Raw genomic sequence first — 14,517 nt, forward strand, 5'->3', positions numbered from 1 at the left:
TAAAAATGGCCATGGCTGTCGTTCCATAATAGAGTAAGAGGTTTCATTAAGCACTAATGTGCAAACAATTTCCTTGACTAAGCACTCTCAATGTCTCTAAGTGTCAGTAAGCGTAAGCAGCTGATCTTTGGGTTAAAAACTGACAAAGTTCAGCAAGTCAAAAATTACCCAGACGATCCAATTATGATGGAGTTTGGTCGGATTACATGTGCTAAGTTGTTATTGTTTTTACAGTCTTGTGATCTGTGAATGTGTAAGCTGCTTTGTCAGGATAACTGAAGCTCAATGACTTGCTTATGCTTGTAATTATGGGTGCATTCACGCAAAACTACAGACTGGGAAGCTTTGAAGCGGTTAAAGGTTATACAAGCAGCAAGTATGGTAGACCAGGAATGAAGGCGAAGAGAAAAACTGTTGACACACAGAGTTATAACTGTAAACATTTCACTGATTGATGGTTTCTCTCCCCTGCAGATGAAATGTGTACCACAGCTGACTGCACACAGTCAGGTAAGCACCGTGTGATGGTGTGATTCACTTTCCCTCTCATTGTGAACATTGGGATTTTCCGCTTTGAGGACGACCATACAAGAGAAGAAGTACAGAGAGTTTTAGACATGTTGTGAGAAAACAGTCACATCCATTGTGAATATCCTTTCAGCCAAACCACTGATTAAAAAAGCTGTGAATACTAAACTAGAGGAAACGTGCACCAACTCAGCAGAACTTAGATAAAAACATTGTAAACAGGGTTTTCTTGTTCAGAACTTTTTGTAAAGTTCACAATCTCCACTCCTTTTGTTTACTAAGCAAACATTTTCGATGTATTTAGCTATTAACCCAGCGCTCTCGCCAGCTCATTCTAGGCTATTATAAAGCATAACTCAGCATATCTTTCCAAAACATCCATAACAAATTTCTCTGTTTTTTTTTTACCGTAGGAATTTTTTTTAACTCCTTAGATAATGTAGAGCCTTTTATAATAGAAAAAAAAAAAACGTTTGACTAATAATGAAAAACTACCTCCAGCTAACAGCAGCAGATGTCAATTTATCTTGATATATTTTCTAGGGAACCAGTGTCCTAATTCAGTCACGTCTGACAGACAGGCCTGTGGCCCAGGATCTGAGAGCTGCCTCCTGTAATTCAGTTTTAGTTCAAGAAATTTCATATTTTGGTTGAAATTTAATGTTTTATAGACATGCTAATTGTATTTACACAGAAAGAAACATTTGTTTGATGAAGAATTTTTTGTTTCTTTCACACAACATAATGAATTGCTTTGGCGAGTGTCTAAGGCTTTACACCAGGTGGTCCATAATCTCAAATGTGCTTCCGTCCTGCAAGAGGAGCCCAGACTATTCTCCTGCTTTATTCTGTCAACATCCTCTCCGGAGATATGATTCCACATTCTGAGCATTTCTTTATTCTAGAATGAGATCCATTCCCTATTCACATGCATTTGTAAAAAGATTTTCAGCAAACTGCAAGACAGTGGTTCAGCTTTTTATGAACACTAGAAGTAGGACAAGTAAGTAGCATGACTGAGCTTGTTAACTATTGTGTTAGATCATCTCCGTTCATTCTATGCACATATAAAACTGTTAAAATGAAACTGCTTTGTTCCATTCACTGGGATTGGAAGCCTAATTTCATACAAATTCACAATAGAAGCTTTGATCAGTAAATAGTCACGGTCCTTCATAATGTGAAGTGTCAGTTTTTGTAAGGATTTAATGCTATAGTGCTATAGAAAGGGAGCTTTGTGTAGGAGGATTTTGCCTACAGAACTGCAGCCCCTGTTTCAAGTGCTCATCTAATCAGCTGCTGGCTGCATTCTTCAACAGGCTCATGTCAGAGTGGTATTGATCTTTACTTGGAAGGCTTTTGGTAGAAAGTGATTAAGCGCATTTCCCCAAATGTCAAACGACTAAATAGTGACATGGCAGGCATCAGTGACCTCTTGGCAAAGAAGTTATCAAAAGAACTCATTAGAAACAGAACTAAAGTGCAATTAGTTTGCCTAATACTGTAACTCCAGGGCCATTTGCAGCTTATAATAGAGTTCAAATCAGAGGTTATATACCTGGCCTAATCCTTGAATGATTCCTGTTCACTTAATACTTAACATTATTTTTACTAATGTGATTTTAGCTACGCTCATTTTTCCTGGCTGCTAAAGATAACTGGATTAGAGGAAGCATAAAGAAGGTCCCTCGAGTGTTGGAGGGACTTACTGCAGCAGTTTAAAAACAAAAGGACAAGTGTCCAGAGATCGTTTATATTTTCTGGTACACACACTACAACGTTCGGACCTTCTTGAGCGATATGTGGCTCCTTTTGAAAAAACCCTCAGGTACGTCCCAGGTAATGACTGGTTTTTTCTTTAGGGTAGATCAGTTTTTCTATCCTAATCACCTTAACCGCAGTTCCTCCTAAGGTATGACCAACAGGGTTTCAGTGAGACAATATTAGTAGCCCTGGAAACCCTCTACCTATAGTAGTTTTTTTCTGTCTATTGTTTGCACCATAGACATTTTTCTTTTTAATTACGCTTCAACCAGATCTTCTGATTTTTGAAAAATGATAGGTTCTATTACTTATGTGAGTAAAATTCATTATTTCAGGCCCTTCAGTTGCAGTGTGGCCAAATGAGAAATGATAAAATCGTGTGTTGTTGCTTTAAATGTTTGTATTTTGATCAAACCACCATATGTAAAATACAAAAACAACTTGCAAAATCCCACATTGTCACAGTGTCTATAGTTTATATTCACGAAAATACAAAATCATCCAGTCTGTTATACTTTTTCAATGTAAAAGCGGCAAGCAGCTTTTTAGCCTAATTTCTGGTCAGTTCCAGTGAACACTTAGGCAAAATGGACACAAAGAGATGTGGTTTTATAACAGTTCTGCTTAAAAAAGGAACATTTCAAAGGAATCAGAGTGGTCTCTACTCAAATGACATTGCACCGGTTTTGTTTTTTTCCATCAGCCCATATAGGTCAAGAGGAATCCATTTAAAACAAAATCTAACAATACAAAACAGTACAAGCTTTGCTTTTCATAAATATTGGTAAAACTTTCCAAAATCTCAATTCAAATATGCCAGTTCCTCATTTCAACCCATTTTAAATGTTGAGTTTATACAATGAAATGTTCAAGCACAAACGATGTAGAAATTTTTTGTGTTGGGGGTGCACTTACCAATTACTAAAACAATGGTTGTTTTGGTTTTAGTTGGACAACTTGTTGGGCTGCTTTGCATTGTTGTTGAAAGGGGATTGAACTGAGCAACACAACACAAATCACCTCTCACATGATCTTATAGATCAATCACATCATTTCTAAAAACACCTCTTTCTTCGCACACACACCACACACACACATAATTATGTCTCCCCATTTGCTTGTCATGCTTGTTTGTGTCTCACATTGGTGACATCAACCCTGTCTGGCATAATTACAGATTGAAGTTACAATAAAACTTAACAGGCTGAGTGTCAAAGAGTGCTAGTGATGGTTACTCTCTGACACACATACCCACATAGGCCACACATACACACACTGATCACATAAACAAAATGTTGCTGCAGGAATTTGCATATGTATCTAATTGAAAGTGGTTGCGCTAATTCATCACTCTGTTTTCTAATAGAGTACTTCTCAACCTTTGCTCAATAGTATACACCCTGGGAAAGATTTTATTTTTAACTAAGTATCATCTAACTGGAGCAAGGTAGTTTTGGCACCTTTTGTGCACATAAAAAAATAACAGGAACCAAAACGTTTAGACGGGATTTAAGAAACAGCAAAAGACATTTTTTGGAAAAAAAAATATACGTATGAATAGATCACTGCTATTAGTGTGGTTTCTTGTTTTTATTCATTTGTTTTTATGTTTGCATAAAGATCTTTTTTAGAGAGGTTTTTGAGGCCCTTTGATTAAACTAACATATAAGATGCAATGATGGTACTATGGGGTCTTTAGATTTAGAATGGATAATTTAGGCCTACTAGTCTACTATTAATACAAAAAACCTGGAGAAAAATATGTTTTTCAACATAATTACGGTTTGTATATGTTTTTAGTTTTTATTTTATAATGAACGTTTTTTATAATTACCACTATACTTTTTTAAACAAACTTTATTATGAACTAGGTAGAAGACAAAAGTTAAAAGATGAACGACACCGTAAAACCTGTACATCAAAAATCAACATGTCCTGTCCAGAGGTGTACATTTTCTCGTTGAACATCGATTAAAATAATGTTCTGTTGTTTTGCAATATGATTGAAAGTCGAAATAGAATACAATAAAACAAGGTTGTGAATTGGACAATTAACAATAAATACACTTATAATTAACAATTTAATAACAAAAATAACATTTTTGAACAAACCATGTCATTAAAAGTATAAAATCACATCAAAAATATCAATTATGATATTTATATTCATTTTTGTAGTTATAAATTCTGCCAAATCAGAACAAAATTTTTATTTACACAACACTAGTGGTTAACAAAAAGAAACACAACGATGAAACTGCGCGTGGTCGGCCTCTGTTTTGCGCATGCGCAACTTCAGGGGCTGAATTTATTAGCGCAGCAATGCTAAAACTTCTGTTATGCTAGTGACATATGATGGGATTTTACGTGAACATGACGTCAGCGGACAGTGTGCGTAGACCTTCCGAACTCTGCTTTTCTCTAGTACTTTGTTATAGTTGTATTTCTGTCCATTCAATAAATTCGTGTATACTTGTTGTTGCATTCTTTCTGTTAAATCAGTTTGATGCTAACTTTTTCTTTTGGTCAACGCCAGAGAGGAAACACGGCAGCAGCAGCAGCAGGTGCACACAATTGTCCGCTGATTAATGCTTCTTAAAAGAGCAACGGTGATGGCATATCGGTAACTGGTGAGGAGAAGGGGAATAGCGCACAGGTTTAGTCATGGGCCAATCCCAATGCGGGCGTTCATGTGTCTGGCTCACTAACACTGTGGTAGTCTGCTATAGCGTCTTAAAACTCCTGTTTCTCCCCGTTCTCAGTCCCGGTTTCTTGTCTGTCCACGCAGCGTCTCGTCTCATCGAAAACATGGATTCATCCGTGAACCCCTGCGACAACTTCTATCAGTATGCCTGCGGAGGATGGCTGAAGAAGAACATCATCCCGGAGACCAGCTCCAGATACAGCACGTTTGACATCTTACGAGACGAGCTGGAGGTTATCCTCAAAGGTCACGCACCGACACGCTTCCATGCATCCTGTCAGAGAGCCACACACACACGCACACACACAGACAGACCGGCAGCCAGCCAGGGCCACAAATGAGGCTGTTGATGAAACGGACTGTTGCTGCTAACATTTCAGACAAAACACGCATGTGTTCTTTTTTAAGTAAATTTTCACCAAATGAAATGATCTTATAGTAGTGAAATAAACCTTTTTTAACACTTTTTTTTTACCCGTTCTTTGCACGACCCTAAAATAAGAGTCTTAATATGATTTACCAATTCTCCAAAAATGCACATGTCAGGCGACCAAGCAAAATGATTGTTAAATCTATTGTCAAACACACATTCTTATCTTTTGCTGCACAGCGCACTGCTGTAGTACATTGTAGTACATTTCTGTGCAGGAGCAAAGTTCTGAAGTGCATTAATTATAATGACAACTGCAATATAAATGGGCTGAATCTGGTGGATCTTTTTTGAATATTTTCTTTTAAAAGGTTTTATGTGGGCTGCACGGTGGCGCAGTGGTTCAAGTCCCGGCTGGGGGACCTGAAACGGAACATCAATGTGTTTGTGTGGCGTTTGCATCTTCTCCCCGTGCGTGCGTGGGTTTTCTCCGGGGTCTTCATAGGTTAATTGGTAACTGTAAATTGTCCATAGGTGTGTGAGAGTGAGAGTGAATGGGTGTGTGATTGCTGCCCTGCGACAGACTGCCGAACAGTCTAGGGTGTCCCCCGCCTTCGACCACAAGTGGCCGGGAAAGGCTCCGGCAGCCCCGTGACCCCGAAATGGATAAAACTGTAGAAAATGAATGAATGAAAAGATTTTATGTGCTGCTGTCAGAATGAAATTATTCACAATTGTTATATACCGAAAAAAAACTGTTATAGTTTAACTATTGCAAACATGAAAAAAACATCATTTTATAAATGAATAGCTTAATGGCTACAAAAAACAACCATCATTTTATAAACTGAAGTGGGACTTAGCAGCTCTGGCTGTTTTTTTGTCTGTGAGAAGCTGATCTGAATAGCTCCTTTAGCTTTTAAAGTTTCAGATCCTGGTCTGAAGTGGATCCGAAACCTTCTAGAAGATACTGTGGAGTGGCTTATCGGGCCCAGTAGTTGAGGGAATTGGTGTTTCATGGATTCAGATTGGCTTAAAAATGATATTCTCCAGCTTTGAGGCATTTACTATGTGGATGAGCATAAAAAAAATAAATTTGAATGAAAGAGAGCATAAAAAGTAATTAATTGTGCTCATTCTAAAATAAAATTAATTTTTACAATCAGTCTTGCAGTGCAGTGAATGGACAAATGAAGCCATTTTTCTATTGTTTGGGGGGGAAAAAATGTATTTCTTGCAGGCATGACTGTGCCCATATTTTTTTTCCCCAACATGCATGTTTTTGGAACCATAAAACATAATTTACAGTTTGGGTTTTGTTTGCAATGTGGTCAGCAATTTGCCTCTTGTTTTATTGGGTGTCTCTGCTAAAAGTGCACCGTAAATAATTTTGTCTTAACTTTTCTAACCAAAACACAACCCCTCTGCACTTTCACTCTATTTTCATTGAAAATGAGTCTCCCAAGGATGTCTTTCATTATATACAGTTTAGGGATTTCCCCTTTTTAGCTCTGCCTTTTAACAATTCCTTAGCATATGTCGTTTCAGGCACACTGAGCTTCTCAGTTCTCTCTAACATGGCAGCTCAAACGCTCAAAAAAAACTTTATACATTGGGGATAGAAAGGAAAATAATGATTTCCCAGCAGGGGATCACTTTAGGCATTCTGATACTGCATGCTTATAACTGCACATGGAACAACTGTTTTAAGTGTGGATTCATTACCATTTTCTTTTACCTACTATCTAGTGTGTCAGGCTCGTGTGGTGATATCTATCTACAGCGCGATAAAAGGGAGGGGGACCGGAATAAAGTGCAACTAAAGCGGAAACGGCATGGAGAGTATAGAGGTTGATGCTTTCAAATCGTTGACTTAATTGCTCTGAATGCAGTGTTTACCACTGAGGAATGGCACTGCCAGAGGACTGTTCCTAATCATTCAACTGCTTGAATCCCCACCAACCGTTGTGCTCGTTCCTTGGGGCTGTGTAACTCGCCAGGCGGAGGTGTAATGCTTCAGACTGTTCAGCAGGCACATGTGTTCAGGTTTACTCTGCTTGTGCTTCCAAAGCCCCCGTGTATGTAACACAGGATAATCTAAGGGGAACTTTACAGTTCATACTTTCCACTGTCTTGGATTCTTTAACCCACCTGCTTTCAAGTTAACTTTTCAAATCAAATTTTTTTTTTGGGGGGGGGTTGTTATGTTAAAGAATAGCTCTCCTCAGAGCTGCAACTTCAAATGTGCAGCCTCTAATCCTCCCTGCATTGTTGTCGCTGTCCTTTAACTGACACGGTTTCCCATCAACGGTTGCAGGAAGCCAGCACCTGAATGCTGCAGGGCTGCAAGCCGGTAATAAAAGAAGGCTGCATGTGTAAATATTCTTGCTGTGTGGACTTTCAGTTGCTTGTAAATGCCTTAGATTCTTTTCTGCTACAGTCAAAGGCCGTAAATGATCAATGGTGAGCATGTATGTGCTGGTTTTTGACCAGAACAGCAGCCTTGAATGTTTTGCCCCCCCCCCCCCCCAGGTGTGACACGCTGTGCAATAATTTGCCTAATTGACCGTGAGCTTTTTAATTAGTTTCAGAAAGACAAAAAAACTACAGGTAGAAGAGGATGGAAGGGTTTTCCTGTAACTTTTTTTCTTTTTTGGTGAAAAATAAATTGTCTTAATTAAAGTAGAATTTTGGATGAAATGATGGGCGATACAATGTAACTCAATAGTCTTTCTATAACCAGAGGATGATGGTGCCTTGCTTTGAGGACGGGTCAGGGACTGTGAAACTGCATGTGGTAGCTATTTCCATGTAAAGTGCTGAATGTGTATTGATGCGTATGCTGGTACACGTGTGAGCCCTGCTGCTGTTCAGCTTCTTGCATGACTTCACGTCTGAATCTCATCTGCAGAGAGAAGTCTCAGGATGTAGATCTGTTTGTTTCTTATAAAATGTGAGATCACCAGATGAGTCCAAACAAGTTCTAGCTAGTTGTCAAGCTAAAACATTCCCGGGACTGATTGTAAATGTTGAATGTCTAAATCGATCACATGGTACAAACTAAAGCAGAAAGCAGTGTTTTTGTATTTTTCCATGTAGGTAAACATTGTTCAGTTTGCTTCTTTGTGTGGAAATCTCCCTGTTGCACAAAAGCCCAATCTGATAATTAGTGTCTTTAGGTATTACAGAAAGAATAACATTAAAATGTTTTGGCAGGCAGATATAATTAGAAATTAAACGATGGAGCAAAACTTCTAGCAGTTGGTAATCAGCTTGCCACTCAAGGAAAGGCTGTTGTAAACGAGACTTATTTTATTATGCAAGTGGCCAAAGCTTGGCTTAATGGTGGGGAAAAGTCAGGAGCTCACCAAATACTGTCTGACTTTTTTCTTTTTTTTTTAAGCTGGCTGCTCATTAAAGAGGTAGTTTGGCTGGTAGCTGTTTTAGCAAATATTATTTTAAGGCGACACAGCTGCTGAAGGGGATAAGTCAAGTGTGCAGATAGAGCTCTGTCTCAGCACGTTTTATCGCTTGACTTGGTGGAAAATGGAGTGAAAAGTTTTGTTTTTCTTTTATTTTGTAGGTTGTTCCCTTCGAACTTTGTGTGGATAAAAGGTCTGGATTTCTACAAAGCTCTCACCCAGGGGAGATGCCTTGTTTGTAGTCCAGACTTGGAACACATTAGCATATTGTGTGACAGAACCCAGAATGTAGAGTTTCTAACAGAAGGCGTCAGTCGATTGAAATCTTTCATGTTGTATGAATATTAACACACTCCTGGCTGTTCTCACTCAAAGTAGAGATGCTTGGCATTGTGCTACGCTGACATTTCTGTCCGTGCGCCGTCGACGGTCCATACCAGAGAAGATGTCAAATGTCAAAGCTTCTGGCAAGCGTGCAGCAAGGAAGATTACATTACATCTCACCTCCAGTTATCAGCAGGTGCATTGGCCTTTACCTGGCTCCTCTGCCACTTGTCTTCCCACGCTGTCGGGCTCCTCATTCTTAATTCTAATGACTCCACTCTGGTCCAGTGATCTTCTTACCTGCTTTTGTTTCAGGCTGTCAGTCTGATCCTTATTCTTTTTATATTTCATCCTTGTTCTGTCTTTGCAGCTGTCTTCCTCTTCATGTTTTCATGCTGCCCGAAGAGTCTCATTTGAAGTCCTAGCCACCTGCAAGTAGACCCTGAGGGGCCTCTCCTTTCCCCTTTATGGTTCAGGTCACCTCTCGGTTATGATCCATCTGAGCCTAATTAGCAAACAGTGTTTAAAAGTCATTTTCTTTTTACTTTCACATTGAAGAGGAGTGCATGAACTAAAAAAGCTACCATGTCATAATGGTTTCTTTTTTTTTTTCATAACTTTTCTTAATCATGCTTCTGCCAAAAAGATGTTGTTTTCATGGACACTTTTGTCCCTGCAGAGGTTACATTTTATTCACAAGATCTCACAAGATCTGAAAGCTGAGCCTCCTCTAATGCTACGTACACATGGGCGTGTGATGCGCATTCAAGAACGTGGGTTTTTAAATGCGCTTTTAGCAGATGGTGTTCTCACCTATACAAGTGTATGTGCTCACAGTGGGAAGAGGCTTGGTGCAAAATTTAAGTGGTGCAAATCTAGCGCCGGGCTTTTTCCAGACTTTACACTTGCATGGTGACACATAAACAGAAGTTTTAAACGCTGAAGTCTGAAATGCATATCTATGCACGTTTTATAGACTTTTCATTGGAACATGTCAGTTGAACATGTGTTACCGAGGCCAGTGTGAAGTAGCATTAGGCTGGAGCAGTTTGTGAACTGGAAAAAATGAAGCAGCTCTTCATGTTTTTGCACAAGTTCTCACACACGGCAAAGCAATGCTACGTCCTAATGTGATTAATTTTGTGATTAGCCTATGCATACTCTCCTTTCTCTGCAACAGTTCATTGACTTCTAAATTACATTGTGTGAAGCCGTTCCTAAATTTTATGAAGTTAAATGGACTAAATGAGCATTTTATTAAGGTGTTTATCAAATAAACACAAAGAACCCTCTGGTTGTGCTTTTGGGATTGGGATTTTAATGGCTATAACTTTTTTTTCTTTTTTTTTTGAGTGAATTTCTAATTTTCTTCTTGCTATGTATCTGTTTTAAAAAACAAACAAAAATTAGGAGCAAGTATTTGGAGGCAGTTGCAATGGTTTGTGTTGCTCAAAACATTTCTTGACATTTTTGATTAATCAACTCGACTCAAACAAAATGCTCTAAACATTTCAAGCAAACAGGACTAGGAAGACATCTTTGAGTGTCGAAAAAAAACTTTTCCACAAATATGTATATAGTCAGAACAAAGTGTCTGTCTGAGCGTGGGGGTGTGTTGACAAGAGGGGAGTTAAAGGGTGAACCTTTGCTGTGGTTATACATTAGCACCAGGCAGTCAGTAATCCAATTACACACATGATCTGTGCCCTTTTCCAGAGAGCGTCCTGTGAAGAGTCTTTATCTCAGGACTTCATTACAATTAAATGAGCACATAAATAGTGCACAAATGATGATGAGAAGATGGAAGGATTAGTGAAATGTGTGGGTAGGAACTGGGTGAGGTGATGTGCATGCGTGCAAAAATGAAACGAGCGGATTTGAAGGAAACTTTCTGAAGAACACAAAACTCAGGTTTTATTACAAAAGGTTCAGTATGGTTTTGTAGACTGGAACATTTTGAAAACACATCTTGTTCTTTTGGCTCTGCACTTTATTAGATGAAATTTAGGATAAAATGGCCACTGATTTGTACTTGTGTGAACACGAGCTTGCACGTTGTTACGTCAATATTAAAATAGCTTGAATTGTAGCCCTTTTCATCATTAAACTGCAAAAGTTCAGAAGCAACTCAACATCCATCTAACAAATGTCTCTGGGGAAGATGTGTATGAGATATTCTGTCTTCATTATATTTACAAGCTTGCATAATTGTATCTTTTTTTCTTTCTTTTTCTTTTCTTTTTTAGTCTTTCACAGAAGTCGCTAAGCAGGCTCCTGACAGAGCCAACAGTTTCTTTTTTACTAGGACAAAGCTGTCCACTTTATACAAGTAAAAGATGTGATATGTTGGGGTGGGCAAAGTCTGTTAAGAGATAAAGGCTTGTTTCCTTTTTTTTATTTTTTTAACTGTATCCCTGTAGGGCGTCCACTAAAGCAGTCTTTTTTTCAGGAGAACACTCATATCTCTTATTTCACCACAGCCTGTGCCTCTCCTTCAATAATGAAAACCATCTTCTGGTTTAATCAGAGTTCTGCGTGTATCTAGTTCTTTCATAATTACGATAGGTTGTTGTCTCCTGATTCTTTGTCCAGAGAAACTGTTCAGGGACAATTTGTCATAATAAATCCCAGACTCTGAACTTGAATATTTTTTTTTTAGGTGGAACAAGGCCACATGGCTTTTTCACGATAAGAACTTTTTTGTGGCTCTTGATTCCATTGAGACTATAATGTCTACAAGATTCAAAAGATGATGGGTGTGAGGTCTCAGTGGCTGGGGTCAGATGAGGAAAATCCTGAGATCTTTTAGCCTGAACTTGTTAAAGAGTATTTAGTTTACTGGTTACATCCCTGGTGCATTCTTTCTCTCTTCTACAACAGATGTGTGGTTTTCCCTCACTTCAGCACATATGTGTTGCTTCCAGCGATTTTATTTTCTTGAAGCTCTTGGATTATTAATTTATGGGTAAAAAGCACATTTGATATTTAAATTTAGTCTGTGTTGTGCACCTGCAGAGTAAGTAAAGCTTTGGTATAATAATAATTGTTAGGGTTTTCCGCTTTGAGTCAAAGTTTTATTGATGACATTTTGTCATAATGCTCGTCATATGTAACATTTTAAATCCCTCCATCTAATATATTTAATGATTATTAGCAAATGTGGGCTAATCCTTTTAGTATATACACCTTTTAAACAATCCTTACATTAGTTGGCCCTTTGATGGATTTAATAAAACTTTGCAAAGTTCTGCACGATGATAAAACTAATAAATTGTGCTGGTTATAAACCTATGTTTCTAGAGATGGGAAGCTCCAAAAATGTTTTTTTCTTATCTGTTTTTTTTCTTTCCTTGGCATGTCACTTCAGTCTTGTACACTGGTGTGTTTTGGATTTGGCAGACTCTTGTCAGCTCCCTGACCAATTTGAGCCCCATTCTTTCCTCTTGGCCATGGTGTTCTCTGTCATGCAACATTTATGAGACCTCCACAAGTGACCGCTAATACTGAAGTTATTTTTGTATCTCTAAAGGTTTGTCAAAGTCGAAAGGTCCTTGATATGCCCCCTTTTTTTTAAAATAAACTATTGTCAAAAGGCTCTTAATATGCACTTTTCACAACTCATGAGTTGTGTGAAAAGAGGTGGCAGAAAACATCTAGAAAAATCTAATGGGCATCAGTCATTGGTTGAACCATGAAATGCCACAGCTGATTCTAGCTTGAATGAGAACTTGTGGATTTGTGCATTTCTGTTATGGTCCTGCAGATACAAATCAACAGTTTGAGCAATGATGTGAGGAGCTTATGCACAGAAGTGCCATAAAAATGGGGGGGGGGGGGGGGGGCTGGCTGGCTGGCTTGGAACATAAAATATCTTTTTGTCAAGAGTCCCACAAAACATTCAACTGAACTGAAAAAAAGTGGCATCTTTCTTTGTGGTTCTTTTGCTTACAGTGTACTGCTAATGTTTTTTTTTTTGTTTTTTTTGTATTTTTACAATAATGCTACAAGGAGCAGCTGCTGTTCTGACTTCAGCTCTGATTCTTGTTTAATAAAATACTTTAGTTTAGCGGTTTATATTCAAACTGACCAATAATGAATAAGAAGCTGGCATAATATACCTTTTTTTTTTTTTAAATGGTAAGTTCGCATGTTTTCCTTCCTCTTAAACTATCACTAAAATTCAAAGCTGCACTTTTATCTTCATTAAACACACTACTGATGTTAATTTTATGATTCCATTGTTTTGTATGTTTTTAACTAATGTGTCTTTCTTTTAACTGTATTTTATTGTTTCTATCTGTAAGGCGACCTTGGGTGTCTAGAAAGGCGCCATATAAATAAAATTCATTATTATTATTATTATTTAAAAGATTTAATCTGTTTTACAAACTGATGGAATAGATGGAGTTTTAGAATTTAGCACATTGCAGACTTTCTAATTAACACATCTGCCACTTGGTAAGAGCCATTTTCTCACCCCACTTTTATTCAGTCTCTTTCCCTCCTCCCTTAACAACCAAATTTGACTGTTTGGATTTAGTTTTTATCCAGACTTGATAGACGCTCAAAGATGCAACAGTAGTCAGTCTGCTTGTAATGTTAAAGCAACGGGGACGAGTTCCTTGTCATTCTGTTCCCTTTAGTGTTCTGAACATTAGGTGACTTCAATTCCCATCCTTGCATGCATATTTCCGAGTTGAACCTAATTGGGGGGGGGGGGGGGGGGGGGGGGTGAGCAGTTGTTAGATCTGCCATTACGGGATGTACATTGACCTGACACTTTATTAGACAAGCCTGTCCAACTGCTTGGTGTTTACTTTTAATGTCTGAAGTTCTTGAAGTTGAAATTACTTTATTTCCCACCATTTATAATACTCTCTTGAATTTGGGGTCTTTTTTTCCCTCTATGTGGCCACATTAAGGGAGGTTTGCTGCAATCCTATTCAGCTAGATTCATAAGAACATCAAGCAGCTGGAATATGGTCTTTTTTTTTTTCTTTGTCTTTAGCATGCACTAAGACTGTTCTTTCTGATCTCCCTGTGAAGGCTTCACTTCATGTGTTTTAATATTTAGTCTGTTGCACACTGTAATTTCATGGCACAATGACCATTGTCATGAATGAAAAATTGTCACAAAATGAATTAATATTCACACAATAATTTCTAAATAAAACACAAGCTTGTGAATGTTATTGGCTTGATATTGAATTTTCTGGTCTGTTTTATTGATCTGAGTGGCACTTGGCATTAAGATGTACCACCAGTAAGTCATATGGTACTGATGGGTTTTGCTTGCTGCTTTCTTATTTTTTTTCTGAAAGTAACAGGAAGACCTGATTCAACCTATAACATGTTTTACATAAAGATGTAACAAAAGTGGCATAGGTAGTTCTGCACCACAGTGG

The 14,517-nt window shown here is 38.1% G+C and overlaps 1 protein-coding gene across 8 annotated transcripts in view; it reads left to right on the forward strand.

Moving 5' to 3' along the window:
* Window positions 1-14,517, forward strand: part of LOC101170860 (neprilysin) — a 62,421-nt gene that overhangs the window by 30,217 nt on the left and 17,687 nt on the right. For 5 of the 8 annotated variants that reach the window (XM_078929430.1, XM_078929429.1, XM_023961640.2 and 2 more), the window contains exons 3-4: window positions 475-510; window positions 5,081-5,242. In XM_078929430.1, coding sequence (XP_078785556.1) covers window positions 475-510; window positions 5,081-5,242 — 198 coding nt within the window. Of the gene's footprint in view, window positions 1-474; window positions 511-4,613; window positions 4,684-4,828; window positions 4,923-5,080; window positions 5,243-14,517 lie in introns of those variants that run through there. The other 3 variants (XM_023961642.2, XM_078929433.1, XM_078929432.1) reach the window with 3 other exon arrangements.

The sequence above is a fragment of the Oryzias latipes genome, chromosome 13 (genome assembly GCF_053564925.1).
Source record: "Oryzias latipes strain Hd-rR chromosome 13, Olatipes_Hd-rR_3.1".
In the NCBI taxonomy this organism is placed as follows: Eukaryota; Metazoa; Chordata; class Actinopteri; order Beloniformes; family Adrianichthyidae; genus Oryzias; species Oryzias latipes.